Source organism: Rhodnius prolixus, unplaced genomic scaffold, assembly GCF_049639745.1.
Source record: "Rhodnius prolixus isolate KJV_2025 unplaced genomic scaffold, Rpr scaffold_8, whole genome shotgun sequence".
Classification (NCBI taxonomy): domain Eukaryota; kingdom Metazoa; phylum Arthropoda; class Insecta; order Hemiptera; family Reduviidae; genus Rhodnius; species Rhodnius prolixus.
In genome coordinates, this window is record NW_027411593.1 from 31,716,254 (window position 1) to 31,735,913 (window position 19,660).

The 19,660-nt window shown below is 30.4% G+C and overlaps 1 protein-coding gene across 3 annotated transcripts; it reads right to left on the reverse strand.

The window, feature by feature from the left end:
- Positions 1 to 426: 426 nt before the first annotated feature.
- Positions 427 to 18,085, reverse strand: LOC141451206 (piwi-like protein Ago3). Of its 3 annotated transcripts, XM_074122409.1 has the most exons (19): positions 17,978 to 18,085; positions 16,822 to 16,937; positions 15,469 to 15,643; positions 15,303 to 15,375; positions 14,971 to 15,105; positions 14,201 to 14,399; positions 13,459 to 13,664; positions 13,237 to 13,350; positions 12,853 to 13,018; positions 11,702 to 11,803; positions 11,036 to 11,198; positions 10,780 to 10,961; positions 9,352 to 9,636; positions 7,903 to 8,019; positions 7,509 to 7,703; positions 4,989 to 5,177; positions 4,778 to 4,882; positions 4,323 to 4,463; positions 427 to 2,958 (listed from the first exon to the last, which is right to left on the reverse strand). In XM_074122409.1, exons 2-19 carry the CDS (start codon positions 16,909 to 16,911, stop codon positions 2,872 to 2,874), a joined length of 2,724 nt encoding a protein of 907 aa, XP_073978510.1. In that variant the 5' UTR covers positions 16,912 to 16,937; positions 17,978 to 18,085; the 3' UTR covers positions 427 to 2,871. The 3 variants fall into 3 exon arrangements, with proteins under 3 accessions (XP_073978510.1, XP_073978508.1, XP_073978509.1); XM_074122407.1 differs by having other exon boundaries at positions 15,303 to 15,643; XM_074122408.1 differs by having other exon boundaries at positions 15,303 to 15,643; positions 17,871 to 18,056.
- Positions 18,086 to 19,660: the final 1,575 nt, after the last annotated feature.

The window sequence follows — 19,660 nt, forward strand, 5'->3', positions numbered from 1 at the left end:
TAGTTTAGATCGAATTTCTGATTTTTAGATTCTTTAGATATTAGATTCTTTCACTCAAACAAGCACGTACACATAACTATAATATGCAATTAGGTAGAAGGTGTAAAGGCCGCCAGAAAAAATAGGTATTACTTTTAAATACAATATAGGTAGAAAGAAAGAGAGAGACAGTGATTCAAAATTATTCACTTTGGAACACATATATTACCGGAAAAGATGCATTGAGAGCAGAATTTACAATAAAAAATGAATTCGGAAAACCTACAATTTGCAATATTCAAGAGAAGAAATTAATTAATTTTATAAATAAAAATTAAAAAATTAAACTAATAAATAAAACGTTGAACGTATCAATATTTATTCTAAAAAATATTTATTTAAAAAATATAATATTCTATTGTTAAATAAAACATTTATACAAAAGAATATACAATAATTATTTTATTTTCGCAACTAAACTCACTTACATAACGAACTAGTAACAAAAAATAAAAATAAAAATTATACAAACCATAAAAAGTTCAACAGATTACACCAGAAATAAGAGTTCTATCGAAATAACAGCTAAAGACAATTTTGTAAATAAAAAATTTATTAAGTAAATCTTTGAACCAAAGAGATTCTATGCAACACTGAAAAGGTATTCTTATGTTGGAAATAATAAACTGGTAGTAGTACCATAATAGTTCTAGCGTTAAGGCAAAACTGTCCTAATTAAAATTAAATTCTAGTGTTGTAAAAAGCAATCCTAAATAAAATTAAATACTTCTCATTCTAGAAACTATAAAAAAATTAAACATTTAAAAAAATCATATCAATTTTATAACAAGAAATAAAATAAAACCACTTGTTTTAAAATAATAAAGTACAATAAGAATATATACATGGAACTAAAATATACATGACACAAGTACTCTAAAAATACAAAATAAAGTGTTTAAATTTATTTTTCAATAAATTCAAAACGTGTTTTAAGATTTAATGAACGAAGTAGATTTTGACTAGATTTTTATAAAATATTTGCTGATTTATGTGAACTTTCAGAACTGTGTATAATTCTTGTTTGAAAATGATGTACTTTTAAAAATGGTTCGTAACATATACAACAATCCAAAAATGATAGTGTTGATTAAACATGTTCTCGGATACAATAGAAAACTATGTTCTAATGATTAACAAAGAAATTAAAATGAATGTTTAATATATTTAAAACGAACTTGAAAAGAATATCATTTTTTAAAAGAAATACATTCTCTAACTTCAGTTACACATAAAACTGGTATTCTTTTCGGTAGTTGTACTAATTTTTTTTTTTATTATTATTTAATGATTTAAGGTGCGTAAGGTTATTGGCGCCTGGAGCTTTTTTCAGTGCACTGCCGGCCTCCGGACAGACAACATTGTCCATCACCGGACAGTGAGCTGTAAGAAGCTCCTAGGAAAAGAAAATCTAAGGGTCAGCAGCTGGATTCGAACCAGGCACCTCCGCGTGGGAGTCCAGTATGCTAACCGCATAGCTAATCCCTTCCCTAGTTGTACTAATTATTAATAATATAATAATGTACGATGAAAAGATTGTTTCCATTGTCAAAATAATTTATTAATTTAAAAAAATTGAAATTGAGAATTAAGATTCAATTTGAAGAACAGGGCAATTTATCGGAATACAAGTAACAATCAATAGGCCAGCTTCAGAAATGTTTTACAATAATATTACGTTGTAATGAGAAGTATAAGCAGAATTGATGACATTAGCATTGGTTCACTTCTTCAACTCATACTAAATCAGCGTTCGAGCAAACAGGCGCAAAACAAATTAAGAACATTATAAATGACTTTCTTTGAAAGATTCATGAGGAAAACTGAATTGGAGAGATATCCTTAAGAATTAGATTTAACTATTAGAGAAGAGATCTTTGTTCAAAATAATTGTGATTGTGGTTGGCATTGGTTGAATGATAATACCACGATTCACTGTTCTCTCGTTATCCTTCCTTCTTTTTGAAATCAACTTACTCTGACGAGTTCTTAAAATGAATTTTTTTAAAAGGTATTTACAGAATTAAAGTAAGATTTAATTCTAAGTGAAAAAAAAAACAATTAGTCTTAATCTTAAGGAACGTTAAATAATAATTATAGACTTCTATTTTTTATATTTGCTTAAAATCCAGTTTTAACGTAAGTTTGTTTGAAGTACACGTTTAGAAACTAAGTAGAAATATGACGATATTTTTTAAGTCAAAAGTACATTTCATTATATACAAATTATTATTATTTTTTAATCTCAATTGAAATTTATAAGTTAAGACACAATTGCCCCAGCAACAAGTAAAGCAGATGACTGGATGTGACATGATAGGATTACCATCCACTGGAAGCTTTCCAATGAGTCAATTAATGGGAACTCAGAGAAAAACCATTTTAGAAGTATTTTTTAACGTATAAAAGAAAAAAATAATAAAATGAATACGAACAATGAAAAAAGAACTGAATGAAGAAAATTGTACTTCACTTCTTGTTAAATAAAGTTGCTTTACTACACCTATTTTAGTAACCTACAGACTCATTAATATCAGACAAAAACTACATCTTTAATAAAGACGGTACAGAATGTGACAGTAACTTTATAGGATATCTTCAAAATAAATTGTGAAAAAAAGAAAAAAAAAATCTCATAATAAATAAATAATAATACAAATAAAATAGTACAGAACATATTCCAGAACCTTTTCTAAAACGAAGCCTTTAATGTTTCGAAGAAATTCAATTAAAAAAAAAAAAAAACTAACTAAAAGTAGTCTCATTTAACGAGATTCTAAGTATTGAAAAATATATAATAATACTAAAAACTTAAAAATACAGTAGATATTTTTATAAGAAAAAGAGATTCTCCGCTAAGCTTTCTGAGGCTTCTTTGTGTATACTTTCGCCAACTAAAGAGGCTAATTTGTGGGCGTACTGAAACAGAAAAAGTAACATAAAAATTTAGCCTTTTCTCAATAAAAGTATATAAAATATACATATATGGCAATTGAGAGTGAAATGACTTTTTTACACATTTGATATTAATATTAGTGTAAGTGAATAAATAACAATAATCAGTTTACACTCAAAATCAACAGGCCATTTTAACAAAATATAGAGAGGGCAATATTAAAGTAATATGCAGTGGTAACCAGTATCTACCATCTTAATCTAAAGGTATTATCTATCTAGAGATTCTGATTTTAGAGAATTTTTTACTTCAAACATACCTAAGTTCTACTAAGTACTAAGAAATTTCTACGCACTAAGCACTAAATGTACGTCAGCTCAGTTCAAAGAAGCCCCCTAAAGAATGATATAAACAATGAATCATTTTCGACTTAACCTATACTCGATCATTATAGTGTCGATATTGCCATTTTTAAGAAAAATAAATAAATAAATAAGGAAAAGTGAAAAAAGAAAAATTTTAAAATATTAATAATCTAAAAAGAAAATTAATAACAGTCGAAGTATCACTTTGTGTAAAGTTTTGGCAATATTATGGACTAATAATAAAAAGACAAAGAAGAAGGGGAGTTAAACAGAACGTTTCAAAGAGCATCATAAATTCATCACAGCATTGAAAGTGGAGATCGAAAATCTTTACAACAAACTAATTAATTACTTTCTGTTAATTATAAATTTAATTAGTTATTAACTTCTGTTGATGGATGAAAACTCCGAAACAGGTCAGAAATAAGAAAAATAAAAAAAAATAAGCGCACTATAACGGATAAATCAAGAACATTATCCATCAAATTGTCTCTCCCAAGTATTTTATTTTGTATACATATTTACCTCTGATTTAAAAAAAAAACATGAGTGTAACGTAAGATTTTTTTTTTTCTTGCCCAAAAAAGTGTTTTGGACGAAAAGAAAGTGCCCACATCAAAACGAAAATTCAGTCTCAAAAATGTCCGAAAACAAATAAGAACAGAGAAATTGGTGCAAAATCCGCTCATAAAGAAGTATTTTCGGTACTATCAATCCGGTTAAGAGAATCCACTTTTAGGGCTCAAGGATTGCCAGTCAATACCCAAAATCTAAAATTTTGGCACGATTGCCATACTTTCCTATTCTAGTTGAAAAATTTTAAAAATCCATTTCTGCTGGGCAGTACGTTGAGAAAAGGAAACTGATATAAGGAAGACTTTCTTTACACATTTCGTGCAAACGTGCTCATCTAATCTTATGAATATTAGTAATAAAATTATTTTCCCTCAATAACACTGCCTACTTAAATGTTAATATATCTTTTGAAGAAAAAATATTAGAATATTAACAAAAAAAATTACCTGGCATGGAGCGGGAACACGGACAGTTCCGCACCAATTATAATACAGATGAGTTAACTTATAAGTAAATCTTTGCACTTGATCCGGAGTCATTTTTGTAGTATTGTGCAATACAATGTAATGTGTCGGGCTCACTGTACCCTACATTAAAAATATAAATATTATTAAAAAAATATTTCCCAAAAATTTCCTAATTTTAATTATTTATTAATTATATAACAATAAATTGGTAATTTATTTATTACTTATCAATAAATTCATAATACAATGTAAACACTTTTAAGAAGAAAATGTTTTTGAGTCACAAAAGGAATCTTGCTTAACATTAGTCTACGTTCTTTCTTTAAAGTTTAATTGTCTTCAAATCACTATCATAGTCTTAGTAGGATTAAATTTTGTGCTTACAAAGCACTTTACATAAAGTCAAAAGAAAAGAAAATCAGTTAATTTCCTACCTGTCTAACACTCTGAGATACCAAGAAAAAATCCCAGTAGTTTTTTCGAGTAATTGAATGATCTAGAACGGTTCCTGGCAATGGATTCACAAAGTCACCTCGTTCCTAATATAATAACAGAAATCAATGAAATTAAATAATAATTATCTTACATGATGAATACTGAAACTATACATTAATATTTTTTAGAGGCCTTTTGGAGATTACTAACTTCAGTAAATATCCTTGTATTTATATGTTTTTGTACGATGACAAATAAAAATTTCGGATCATAGTTAGGCGATATTCTACGACACGCTGTAATTATTTGAGGCAATTCAAATTTTTCCACAGCATCCAATTGGCCATCACCAACACCATCACGGTAAATTAAAATTTGTTCTGGATAAACTCCATTAATCTGCAAAAAGAAATATGTAGATAAATAATTCATGACTAATTGAGTCTAAAACGTTTTTAATAAATAATAATGAAGTTGCAGCTCAAAATTGTTTCCTTGCTTAATGTTAAACCTCCACAGCGTAAAACTAATAATATAATAATTAGCGAAGAGATTATTAGCTGAGTAGTAGTCAGCGAATACTGGATTCCAACGTGGAAATGATTAAAGAAAAGTACTTAATTATAATAAATGAGTGACTTAATTATAGTAAATGTTAGGTATCGCAAGTTCATTTTTATTCTTTTTGGCTCCAATAAAGTCAGTAACAAAATTAAAGAAAAAGCCCTATACAGGGTGTTTCAGGGTTAAGTGTCCTAACTGAAAATATGAATTTAGGACCTCAAAACAAGAAAAAGGTTTCCTCTGGAGGTATGCCCGTAAACGCTTTGTTTATGAGATATTCACGTCTAAAGATTTCCATTTTATGAATTATTATTAGGTAAGTTAAAATAAAAAAAAAAATTAATAGTGTCTTCCAACTACTTTATTAATAGAAAATAATGACAATTAAAAGTAAATAAATTAATATTAAAGAAAATGAGGAATCGGTATCTTTCTTCCACAGCAGCAATAGCCGAACGGGTACTGGATTGCTGTTATTGATTCAATTACTCTTCTTCTTAAAGAATGAAGATCATTGACCGGCATTTCATAGACTTTTTCTTCGTTGGCACCCCAAGCCAAATCAATCCATTGGTGTTAGATCTGGAGAGTAAGCAGGCTAAGCCACCGGTCCTAAACGGCCAATCCATCGATTGAGATAATGTTGATTTAGCCACCTCTGCCGTAATGTGCTGGACAACCATCTAATTGAAACCATGAGTTCCTTCTGAGTTGAGGCGGAACAACTTCAATCAAAATGTAATAATCACTTCTAAGAAACTGCAGAGATGTGTCCGCATTGAGCCTAGGTGGTAAGAAATGCGGAGAATATTGTCTAATATCCATAACTAAACATTGCACAGAAACTCATGCTGAAAATGCTGCTCGCGAATTGCATGAGGATTTTCGAGCATCCAGAGATGATCATTTTTTGGTTGAACTTTTCTTGTGAATGTAGCTTCATCGGTCCAGGGAATATGCCGCGAAAATTATGGCTTAAGTTCAACTTGATTTAAACTAATCGGAAAAATTTCTTTGGCAAAATTCTTGAGGTAATAAATATCATACCCATTGATAATGCTATGGGTTACATCTATCTGCAGAGAGAGTTCTCCTTACTGAAGTTGGCGTAATATGTAACTTAGCTGCAGCTCTTCGTACACTGGCGAACGGATTATCATCATTATTGTCACACTCCTTTTATTTCATAAAGGGCCAAGAGCTCCTTCAGCACATTAAAGTGGAATTAAAGCAAATGTGCTAGTTACTCTAAGACGTTAAAATGTGGGCCTAAAGATGGTCTTGTAAGGTAATCTTTTATTCGGAAATCGCACGGAATATTAACAATGGGCAGCATTGCAAAAACCATACACAAACCCCATGTCGGCATATTCTCTGTTAGAATAAATGTGAAGCATAATGACACAAACTCTGTAAAAGCGTCAAACTGATAAATGTTATTGAGAAAGAGTTATTATTTAGAAAGTCCACCCTGCAAACTCCAGATGGTAATATTCCGTAAAATGTCAATATTGGTATGTGCAGTTAGAGACACAAGGTGATTTTAGCAGTTATACAATCAATTTATCATTCGTTCTAAAATCTTTATTGGCCGTTTAGGACCGGTGGCTTAGCCTGCTTGCTCTCCAGATCTGACACCAATGGATTGTCTTTGCTTAGGGTGCCATTAAAGGAAGTCTATGAAATGTCGGTCAATGATCTTCATTCTTTAAGAAGAAGAGTTATTGAATCAAGAACAGCAATCCAGTGCCGTTCGGCTATTGCTGCTGTGGAAGAAAGATACCGATTCCTCATTTTCTTTATTATTTATTTATTTACTGTTAATTGTCATTATTTTCTATTAATAAAGTAGTTGGAAGACACTATTAATTTTTTTTTTTATTATAACTTACCTAATAATAATTCATAAAATAGAGATCTTTAGACGTGAATATCTCATAAACAAAGCGTTTACGGGCATACCTCTAGAGGAAAATGTTTTCTTGTTTTGAGGTCCTAAATTCATATTTTCAGTTAGGACACTTAACCCTGAAACACCCTGTATATAACAAAGTTACTTTTAGCTTAATTGCAAGTATTTTCTTTTGCCAAGACACCCAGAGCTGAAAGAGTTCCCCCTTCTAAGTAAAATTCAATTCCTGGAGCCTGTAAGTAAATTCAACTTACTGCTTTAAATTTTTGAAGACAAGCTAGAATGCTAACTTCCAAGCCCTCTATTAATTCAATTCCTGGAGCCTGTGAGTAAATTTTTGAATACCATCTGGTCAATCCTTTATTCAAAGACGATACTACTGCTCCCACACTTTTTCCTTGTCTTGAAGCATCGTGGAATGTATCTAGCCCAATAACCATCGCATGTTTCTGAAATACGTAATAATTATGATTTTAAGACATTTTGCCAATACAATGTCTAGGGAACATCAATGAACAAAGAATATTTACCTAAGTGACTCCACGAAGACAAAGAAAAAAAGAAAAAAAAATCAATTTGAAAGCATCAATATGGAAATTTGAAGAATTCTTTACTGAAATTCAGAAAAAATACACACAAAATACTTACTAAAGGAATGTCAACTGTCCACAAAGCTCCGCCAAGTTTACAATTTATTTGTAACGCGATTTTCTGCGTGACGCTTCGTAGTTTTTCTGGTTTTCGTATAGTGCGAGTTTGAATTACCTGAAATGGTTTAACATACTGTTTAATGTATCAATTTTTGGTTAACCCTAACATGAATGAGGGGTTGTTCTGAAAGGAAACTTTGCTGCGACAGTATGGCAGGAAATATTGCTTATCAATTCTATCTTGGCAGTCCCATGTAATATCGAGTTCCTAGGCCATCCATTCCAGCCCAAAAACTTATCGGGCAAGCATGTGAACAGAAGTTTAAGCAGATTTTCTCATTGACGCTCCTTAGGTGAAGTGAGTAACGTGACGTCATAATATATGTTGGGTGGGGATGTAAAGAGGAGCGGAGTAACTTGGTCCGGCTCGCCAGAACAGTTTGGCTGTTAGTAGCGCCATGTCTGAATAAGAGGTGCACATGTCTGTTGAGCAACGCATTATTATTAAATTTTTGTCCCGGGGGGGCGTAAAACCTGCCGAAATTTTGCGTTGACTAACTGCACAGTTCGCTGAAAACACGTTTTCAAGGACCCAAGTCTACGACTGGCACAAAAAAATTTCCGATGGCCGAGAGTCAGTGCAAAATGACAGCCATGCACGCCGACCTCGGACAAGCACTAGTGACGCGAATATTCTTGCGATCCGTGAAATGATTGAAGGAGACCGCCGGCCTTACAATATGGGAAATTGCTGCCCACGTTGGAACATCGTATGGGAGTGCCTAATCAATCATTTCAGATGATTTGGGTTACCGAAAAGTGTCGGCAAGATGGGTTCTTCGCATCTTGACGAAGACAGAAAGCAAACCGTCTTGCTGTCTGTGGAAGACTTTTGACACGATATCGAACAGAGAGGGATGCTTTCTTGAGGCAATAGTCACCTGCGATGAGACGTGGGTGCATCATTACACCCCTGGGATGTTATCACTTTGACGATGACGATGGTGTAGAAACGTTCTTGCGCAATTGGCTACTGACACGAGACCAAATTCATTCTTAGATGACGGAATTAAAAAACGTCCGATTTGGTGGGAAAATGTGTAAATAAAAGAGATTATATAGAAAAATAAGGCATATTCAAAATTTTATTTACTGTACCAATAAATGTTCTAAAGTAAAAGTCCGGTTCATATTTGATTTACCCACGTACATATATAGGAATTATGATCACTTTAACTAGGGTGAACAAAAGGGAAACCAAAATGATAGATGAAATCATTTCTAGTCCACCAATCGCCAATGATTTTGTTTCTTCATTCCTTAGAGTGTTCTTTGCGAGAAGAGAACCTTTTGTTGGTCACCAAAAGTAAAAACACTGACATTTCCCAAGAAAAATTAAGAAAAATAAAATTAAAAGTTTGTAATAAAAAAAAAAAAAAGGATATACCTGAGACGGTATTGGATGGTCAATGCAGCACCATTTTTTTACAGCACTGTATTTGTCAATTCTACACGTAGGAAATACAATAACAACTATTTGTAAATTACGTGCCAAAGTTGATTGTAATGCTTTTATGTAAGTCTGAATGCTATCATTTTGCATTGGCAAAATTTGTGGGGGACTCATTTTTATGCCCAATTGTGGTAAACATCTTCTGTACATATCAACAAATGCTTCCACAGTTTTTTCATCTCGATTAGTGCAAATGACTGCCCAGCGTCTCAGATCAATCTAAAATATAATATTTAAATAAATTAATTAAAAATTAGGTGAAAATCTAAAAAATAGTAATGACTACTTAATCTCAAATTTCAAGTGTACACTATAATTAAAAGTAATATAGAAAACTAAGTGTCTCCACCAATAGTCTAATCTACAACACCTTATCTTTGATAAGTATGGGCTCAAATTAGGGATAAGTGAATAAAGGTTTCATGTGTTGAGCACGGTCGTGATTTTATAATTATCTCTTACGTTTATAGCACGCTTGTTTTTCACCATACAGATCAGTTTCGGAATCTCTTATTTATTCAGAGATCGAATCGTTAGGTTTGTGAAGACAACTTTGACTTTCACATAAATATGATAATGCAATCTCTGAAGAAGACGAATCTATAATTTCATATAATGTTTCATTACCATAGTTAATTAATTTCACAGTTGCGGTTACAATTATTGCTGTAACCTTATTATTGCAGTTTTACTGTTATCACCTACAATTCCCATATTTAACCTTTTGTTTATCTAAAATTTTGTTCATTAAATTGATTGAGTTGTTCATATTTGTAACACAAAAAAAGATCTTCTAAAACAATTTTTTTCAAAATAATTAAGTAATTTCAGAGAAAAAAGTATTCGCAAGGCCTGAGAAGACCTTACAACATTGCTACTTTGTTTTTGGCGCAGATAACCAAACTTATTTGTTATTTGTTTCCGTCTTTTAAAATTTTGTTTTCTTGTTTGTATTACTTAGTAACAATTCTAGTTTTTTGGTATTTTTTATTGATATATTTTAATAAACTATTTTATTCTTAATTGCTGAATTACTAATTACCATACATTTAGCATTAAACACATGAATTGCCGTTTAGGGGAAATTTTATTAGAATATTCCTCAAGAGTAAGATGCAAATCAATTTTCTCAAAAGTGTTTAATGCGAATATTCTTAGTTATTAAACTAACCTATTTTTACAAACCGTAAAAAAAATAAATCTTTGAAAAATAAAGAAGCGAAAACAGAATCAGAATTCAGAAAAGATGATAGAAAAGGAAATCTAGCCACTTTTAACACACATTTTAAAAAAGGAAAGGTGAGGAATCTAAAGAGTTCTGATCACAATAACTTTTGTAACTGATTTAGACAACATACTTACAGGACTTAAAACAGAGCTTGAAGCTGCCGCTTTACCCCAGTCAGCGAGGAAACTGCCACTGTGAACCATATCATTTCCAAAATAAATATTTTCAGGTGGAATTACTCTGCCGGGTAGTCTAATAATATTCTTAGCTAAACTTAATCCCCATGAAGAGAGAATTTTTTGCACATCACTATTAGCTGTAAACGGAAAAATTACTTTAAAACAGAATCATTAAAATAAAATTTCTTTTAAAAGTAAAATATAAACTTACAATTGATAGAATTTATAAATTCATTAAGTGCAAACTGACGTTGACTAGGAGATATTCTGGTAGTTTGAGCAATGTCCTTCATGGCTCGCATATCTGCTCTTATTGTTTCAGTAAGGCCAGATGAATGGCATAATTCAGGCACTAAATTGACTAATTCCATTTTCTAAAACGATGGAAATTGTTTATTATATAAATAAATAACAATAAATAATTGATTTGTATTACAATTATCATTTTAAATTGAATCACTGATCCGAAAAATACATTAGTGATCATTTGGTTTAATGCAGAAGGAACATTTGAGAAATATCCAGTGAAATACATCTGTAATCCAAACAAATGGATCAAGTTTGAGATTCTCTTCTCCTCACAAAGACAAACAAATCTTATCTGATATGTACACACTTATAAAAAAAAATCATTGTATCACTAATAGTTAAATTTATACTATTTCTTTTTATATTTAACTTGGTAAAACATTTATATTGTATTAAATATAAATATTATATTCTATTTATTTTCCAAATAATTTATGTTTTATTTTAAACACGTTAATATTTTAAATAATATACTTTATATTTATATTCTATTTAACTGAAAAAATGTACATTGAACCAGCGTCTATTCTGTGCTTAAAAGCTGCTTGGGTATTCAAAATATATTTACCATTCCTTTCATTCTGCCTCTAACTCTACTCTTCAGTAAAGGTTGACTGGTGTTGGATATCTTAATATTGTAATGTTGAAAATAATAATCAATATAAGACATCTGTAACAATTTTCAATTCGTAAAGAAAACAATACATTTGGATTTTTTTTATTTAAGGTTTTATATTTTAGTCATAAGAGTGGAATGGTCAATAAAAAGTATTGTGTATATTTTAGCCATTAAAATACGAAAAAAATAATAAGTATGTACATCAAATGGAGTTCTTTTTGAAATTTATTTCAATAAATGTTGTTCAAGCAATTGCTGAATGTACCGCAAGGCTTAACTGATCAATGCCTACTTTTTTAGATTGATCGCGTAATGTTTATTGATTTTTTTACAAGGCAGTGAAACCTGATTTTTGTAAAATATGAAATAATAAAAATCTCAGCTTCATAGTAACGGCAATTGCAAAAATCACTTTAGCACGATTCATTTACAATTGCAGATTACGCATCCTCAGTGAAATATTCGGTCAGAGTTTTCTTGTTTATAAGTCAATTTAATAGTGAATTATTAGGCCACTAGATCAGTAATATATATATATTCTCCTATAAAGAAGTATATTATATATATCCTTCTAAAGAAAACAAAACAAACACTTCACGAGGTAGAAAATCATCAAAATCATGAAAATAAAAGAGAAATTATCGCACACTATTACATAAAACAGAACGTTTAGAAGTTTAATAATGACATTATAACAAACATTAACGATTACTTCGAAAATAAAATATGATTGATGTAACATAAGTATTTTGTTAATTTTTGGGGAGAGGAGTCACCGGACTGGTTGTGAATGTTTACAAGAACTTACAATATGATGATTTTTACGGCCTGTTTATTTAACATAATATGAAATATATACATATTAATAAGCATTGTTAAATAGCCAGAAAGAACGATCACACTGTTTATCAAGACATTCTGAAAATGTGGACATCCCGAACCTAGCCATTTAGAACCTGCTCAGATATTAAGAAAAAGATCTCAGATATTTTTTTTGGCAATGAGATGCAACGAACAATCAAGATATATCTAAAAACAAGGTCTGATTGCAGCTCTCCCCTTAAGTACATTAATTAAATACAAATTAATAAGTAACTTACTTTGGTCCCATCTTTTTTTTCAAATTTATCTTTAGGCGATTCATCGAATGATACATCATCTACTCTGTACATCTTATTATTATAACGTGTCAAAACTGTCTGTCCAATTACCAATTTTATGAATTCATCTTTCCAGGTCCGACTATCTACACTTATTATTTGTTCCCTAATGTAAAAAAAATAATATATACAATCTATTATTTCAAAAGAATCCATTAAAATAATGTTTCTTACACTCTTAATAAATCCCGGTGAAAATTCAATACAAAAGATTTGATAGTAAGATAAAATAAATATAAACTATTAGAAGAAATTTAGAATTATGTGGTTGTCTAAAGTAGTGATTCACTCTAAATTTAAACAAATAAAAACTTATTTGCTTACATCAGCTCTAGCACAGTTTGCGTTCGAAGAACACGATGAGATGAATCACAGCATAACATAATTCCATCTTCGTATTCTTGAATTGCTGTTATATAACCAGGCCAAACTTCCAGACTTAAAAAGAATTATTCTAATTGAAAATTATATTTTACAAAATCACCTTTGTTATTTTTTTTTTATAGATAAAGTGCTGAGATAAGATATAATATACATATGAATTACTTATGCGCAGGTATTTGCTTAGATGCCTTAGGATCAAAGAAGTGTCTCCCCTGCAATGTTAAGCCCAGAACTTGCATTATTTTTCTAAATAAAACATTATAAAGATGGACTGTTGTACGATCACCCATACAGAGTTTTTTCACATAAGTTATCTTCATTGTTACATTTGAACCATCAGTTGGCATTTTTAAATGTGCTGTTGTTATCTGAAATAAAAATTAATATAAAGATGAATACCACTGTTTGGAAAAGTGATCAGAACTATAGAAAATAAATAACTAAAAATTATCATAAATAAGAAGGTAAAATACAGTTAGATGAATAGCCTCATGAAAATCTAAATGAAATGCATAGTATCGATTATTAATTATATTCATTGCGTTAAAAATGCGAATTATAAGGCTTCTACCAACACATCTGAAGCGAAAGAAGTTCAAAATAAGAACTCAATCAAGAGAAATGTTTTCTTTAACAAGTTGGTGGGGCGGGTGGGTTGATGTAGGGGTTTTGAAGTGTGAATTTGTAAGTGTGAGATCCCTATTTTGAATCCTGTGTGTAGCTACATTTTAGTTGTTGGTATAAATTGTTAGTACTAAATGACGATTACATTATTATTTTTTTATTTCTTATTTGCCTGTATAGAATAGTTGCGGTTGAAAAATTAGACAACAAACCCAAACCAACCTTGCATAAAATCTCTAATATTTTTCAAATAAAAATAAAATAGAAAAATGAAAATTACCTCTTCAGGCAGTTTGACTGGAAGATACAATAAACTGCCATCAAATGATTTGGTTTCTCCGATTATGTGAGTAACATTTTTCATTAATTGACATCTAATGTTGGTGGAATCTACATCTGGATTAAATTTTACATCATATTGAAAAACACCTTTGCCTTTTTCAACATTTAGCCGGATATAGTTTGCGGCTACTTTAACCCTAAAATTGGGGAAAAAAATTGACACACTTATAAGTTTTCTTTTTGAAATTAAAACATAAAATAGTAAATGGTTAACCATATTCGACAAATTAAATTCATCATACATTCAAATTCATTTATATATGTATAAATTCATTTATATATGTATAAATTCATTTATATATGTATAAATTCATTTATATATGTATAAATTCATTTATATATGTATAAATTCATTTATATATGTATAAATTCATTTATATATGTATAAATTCATTTATATATGTATAAATTCATTTATATATGTATAAATTCATTTATATATGTATAAATTCATTTATATATGTATAAATTCATTTATATATGTATAAATTCATTTATATATGTATAAATTCATTTATATATGTATAAATTCATTTATATATGTATAAATTCATTTATATATGTATAAATTCATTTATATATGTATAAATTCATTTATATATGTATAAATTCATTTATATATGTATAAATTCATTTATATATGTATAAATTCATTTATACGATTGAATTATTATTTTTATTCAAATAAATTAAACATAAAAATCTTACTCTTGTCCATAGGTTCCTTTTTTTATAACAGCTGGTCTATCGTATGATTCAGATACCGTGAGTTCTGAAAACCTTTCTTCCAAAGATCTTTCATCTGAAGGTTGTCTTCTTGAACTTGGTTCTGGTGGACTCTCTCTGAGATAATTTGCAGTTTATTATTTATGATGTTTATCAAAAATAAAAACAAGTAGAATAGTTCTAGTTGTTAATTTTAAAAATAATGGTTTCAACAAACATAGGATTATCTTTTATGACTTAAGCAATAATAAAACCACAAGATTAGTCTTTCATTGGGTTGAAAACATTCTCAACCATAGAAATTAAAAATTTACTTTTCTGATATTGACGGATTGTATCTCATACGTCCTGGAGGGGCGTGCTGTTCTGGCTCTCTAATAGAAGTTTCTGAAACATATGATGGTATTCCATGGGCGTAAGAAGATTCTCTAGAAGGACCAACACTTGTGCTAGTTTCGGAAAATGATGATCTAGCAGTACCTCTTCCTGTGAACGATTCTCTCTTTTGTACATGAGATGGTTCTTTAGAGGAACTGGCCGCACCACGACCAGAAGCAGACTCAAGTAATTTCATTAACGCAGCACTCCTACCCATAGGCTTAGCAGCCTGACTTGAGCCACCTTGTACGCCAATGTCTTTAGGAAACTCTTCTTCCTGGATAAAAAGGAGGAAATATGAGTTATGAATAGGTGGTCAACCAAATAAATGTAAACACTGTAAGCATAATAAAAAAAAATTATTCTCATTATGTTGCAAACCCAAATTCCAATTGTACCTAAACGATTTTTGTTCTTCCAATTTTATTTTAATTTCATATTTGGTGGATATGGCCCTTCTATTTTAAGAAACCCAGAGGAGAACTAAAAGATTTAGTGCGTCAATTTCCCTGTTGTAAAAAGAGGGTGTTTATATTTGTTTCATCCTATTGCGGCACAAATGCATGTAGATTAGGCTATTAGGGCCTTAAAGCATGCCACCACATCATACCTGAGAAGATCTAGTGGATCATTAATGTTTATTTCATTATTTTTACAAATGTTTAACGATTCATTAACATTTTGAATAACACTCATACACACCATGTATCTCACCCAGTCAGCAAGTGTTGTAAGAGAAGGTAACTTAAGTCAAATTGAAATCTCCACACCAAACTGATTAATGGATGAAAGTACGAAACCGATCAGGGATACAACAAACATACATTCTACAACGGATATAATCAAAGATATTATAACATTTTGACGGTTCCAAGGTTCGGTATAGCCTTGAGTTCCGTTCGAAAAGAGTTTGTTTCATAACCTGCCGAGTTCTATCTAGAATGTGCTTGGAAAGAAGTGCCTCATCTAATAAAAACGAACAGCAACACTATCTGAAGTGATTACAATGTTTACTTTCTTCTGTAAAATACCAATGTACTGGATATCGAACTGGAAGATCCACAGAGAAAACAAAAATATTCCACAGAAACTGAATATTGAACCAATACTGAGAGAGAAACAAAGTAGATATACCTATAACGAAGGAAAGTGAAGTTTAATGTTCTAAGTAATGTTGGGATTAAAAGGATATAATATGGTTTCCCATTTCAGAATGTACTATGTGGAATGGATCCTGAAATCAGGTTTAACAGGAAAACCAGGGAGAAAAAGGAGTAGTGGCCTAGAAATAAGTGGATATCCGCAGTCACAGAGTTGAATGTATTGCGGATGGAAGATGCCAGGTCAGAAATCAAAAGTAACTTATGGCTCAGGAAATCCTCAATGACGAGAAAAACTAATAGTAATGCAAGAATAATAAATGTCTTAAAATAATAATATATTATCAAATATTACTTCTGGAGAAACTGCAGATTTTTGGAGCAATTTCATCAGTGCTTCTCCTCTCCCACCACGGCTACTTCCTCTGCTTCCTCTGTATGCCATTTTTACTCTATAAACTTTTCTAAAAGCTGAAATAAATACACATTACTTATTAAAAGTGAAAAGTTTTAAAGAATCGACATGTATGTAACTTGCAAACACATAAGGGTCTTTTATATGAAATGTGCTCAGAAAAGAATATGTCTAATATTAATAGTTATATTGTAATAGTTTTCCAAGCAATCTTTCTCCTCTAATTTGTTTGGTAGTAACTAGAGGCCAAATAATTTTGCATCGGCCTCTTATTCTCTACCGCTCTTAAATATAAACCATCTCTCAAAAAGTAGCGAATAAAAATAGAGAATGCATTTAATTTAGAATTTAGTTTTGCTTGAAATTCGTTCATAACTAATCTACACTCGTAAAGTTGTTTCCAAAAAAAACTTTCTTTATTCGTTGGCTAAAATCTCTTTCTTCTATTAATAAGTTTTAATTGGAACTGTTATATTTTGCAAGCTGATAAGAAACAGCTCTACTGTTAATATAAGTATGGAGAGTGAGATCTAATGTTTTGATAAATAAAAATAGAGGTTCTGAATAGCCTTACATTTTAATTTATGTATAGTTATGCCTCTGATACATATACACAGATATAAGTAATAAAATTCAATATGAATGATGTTTTGATAGTCGACTAACTTAGGACATGTCGTCAACAGATTCCAACAGGTATCTTTTGAAAAAGGACTTACTCATAAGAATTTTACATAATTGTATTGAATTCTGCTGATAATATTATATTGTTTATTGAAGAATATTATTATTTTTGGTTAATTTAAAACAAAACTGCACCATTTACAGAGGCACACACTGGAAACTTAACTCTGATATACAAATTTCCTATTCTCCGCTATTAAATACCTTTACTATATCTTTTAACCAATTTTGTAATACAATAAAAGGTTTATTTTAATGGTCAAACTCTTTCAAGATAATAAATTATACTATCACTATGTACTCACCCTATGAGTAAAGAAAAATTCTTATCCTTTATTTGAAAAATGAAGAACCATGAATCATAAGAACAATTATATATTATAAATTAATCTCTAGCGCAAGTTTTACTTACATGTTCCGTAAATTACAAAAACAGCAGAATATTGAGAGTATCGAGGGATGCTTTGTTGATAGGTTACAAAACTGTTACCTTTAAACACCTAACAGAGTTGTATGCAGTAGTGATGGGCAGAACGAGTCCGTCTTTGGACTCGTTGGATTTGAATCAGTTCCAGGGTTGGAATCGATTCCAACAACTCGTTCACCGATTCCGGTCTCTGTACTTACCCTATGCATTAGTAACATTGTCACGCAATTTATTGAAAAATATCATTAAATGTTAGCTTTCCCAGTTAATAACAAAACTATATTTCTTTAACACACATTGAGTACTATCCCTAATTTCCAATTGCACTGATAAATATAAAATTAACAACGTAACACAAAAATTAACATAAAAATAGACTAGTCAATTATAAAAATTAAAGCAATGCTGTTTAGTCATTATCTAGCTTGACCACTGGAAGACTGGAGTTAATGTGCTTCAAGAGGATCCAAGATAGAGAAACGGAAATGGGTAGGAAATTATTCCCATAAAAAAAAATCTAACCCTTCAAGCAAAATGATAATTACTCATAAATAAAGAAATATTTATTTACTAGGAATTGTATATCAAGCTTTAAAAATATTATCTCATTATCTTACGAAAAGAAAAAGCTGTGTGCTTAATCTTTAACATAGCGCTGGACACTCTTATTCTTATCTTCATTGGGTAAGTTTAACCGTGTACATGACCGTGAGACAGTCGAAAGTAACACTGAGCCAAAATTTAGTATTACCTAATTGGTTTACTTACTGCAGTATCCCTCCCACTCTATCACCAATTTCACAAACATTCATCGATTGGAAATAATTTTTAGTTAAATATTCGTTTTATTTGAATACAAAAAACATTATAACGCTTTCTTAAGATGATTTTAATTTTTAAAATTTGTTTTTGTCCATTACTCTTATAAAATACGAAGAATTTCAAATAAAATATAATATACAAACACAATGATCTAGTGTGCAGGTGGAGTCAGTCCTCGTTACCATAGCAATGGAACCGTTAAACAACTCCGGTTCCAGCTCCAGCAATTTCTATTGGCTAGATTCAGTGAACGAAAAAATGGAACGAGTCCGGTTTCAAAAGGATTTAAATCACTCCGGATTCGACTCCACCAACTCCAGTGGATTTAACCAATGAAAATGCTAGAGCTGGGCCGGAGTCGTTTAACGGTTCCGTTGTCATGGTAACTACGACTGACTCCACCTGCACACTAGATCATTCTGTGTTTGTATATATTATATTTTATTTGAAATTCTTCGTATTTTATAAGAGTAATGGACAAAAACAAATTTTAAAAATTCAAATCATCTTAAGAAAGCGTTATAATGTTTTTTGTATTCCAATGAAACGAATATTTAACTAAAAAATATTTTTAATCGATGAATGTTTGTGAAATAGGTGTTAGAGTGGGAGGGATACTACACTAAGTAAACCAGTTAGGTAATACTAAATTTTGGCCCAGTTTTACTTTGACCGTCTAGCTGACATGTACACGTTCAAACTTACGCCAATGAAGATGAGAGTAAGTGTCCAGCGCTAAGTTTAAGATTAAGCACACAGCTTTTTCTTTTTGTAAAACAATAAGATAATATTTTAAAAGCTTGATATTCAATTCTTAGTAAATAAATATTATGAGTAATTATAATT

Excerpts from the sequence above, each read along its gene's own strand:
- LOC141451206 (XM_074122407.1), bottom strand. The coding sequence starts at position 16,911 with ATGGCATACAGAGGAAGCAGAGGAAGTAGCCGTGGTGGGAGAGGAGAA. Across the intron at positions 14,400-14,970 it reads AAAGGAACCTATGGACAAGA|GGTTAAAGTAGCCGCAAACT; the intron begins GTAAGATTTTTA and ends CCCCAATTTTAG. Across the intron at positions 4,464-4,777 it reads TATCTCAGAGTGTTAGACAG|GGTACAGTGAGCCCGACACA; the intron begins GTAGGAAATTAA and ends TTTTTAATGTAG.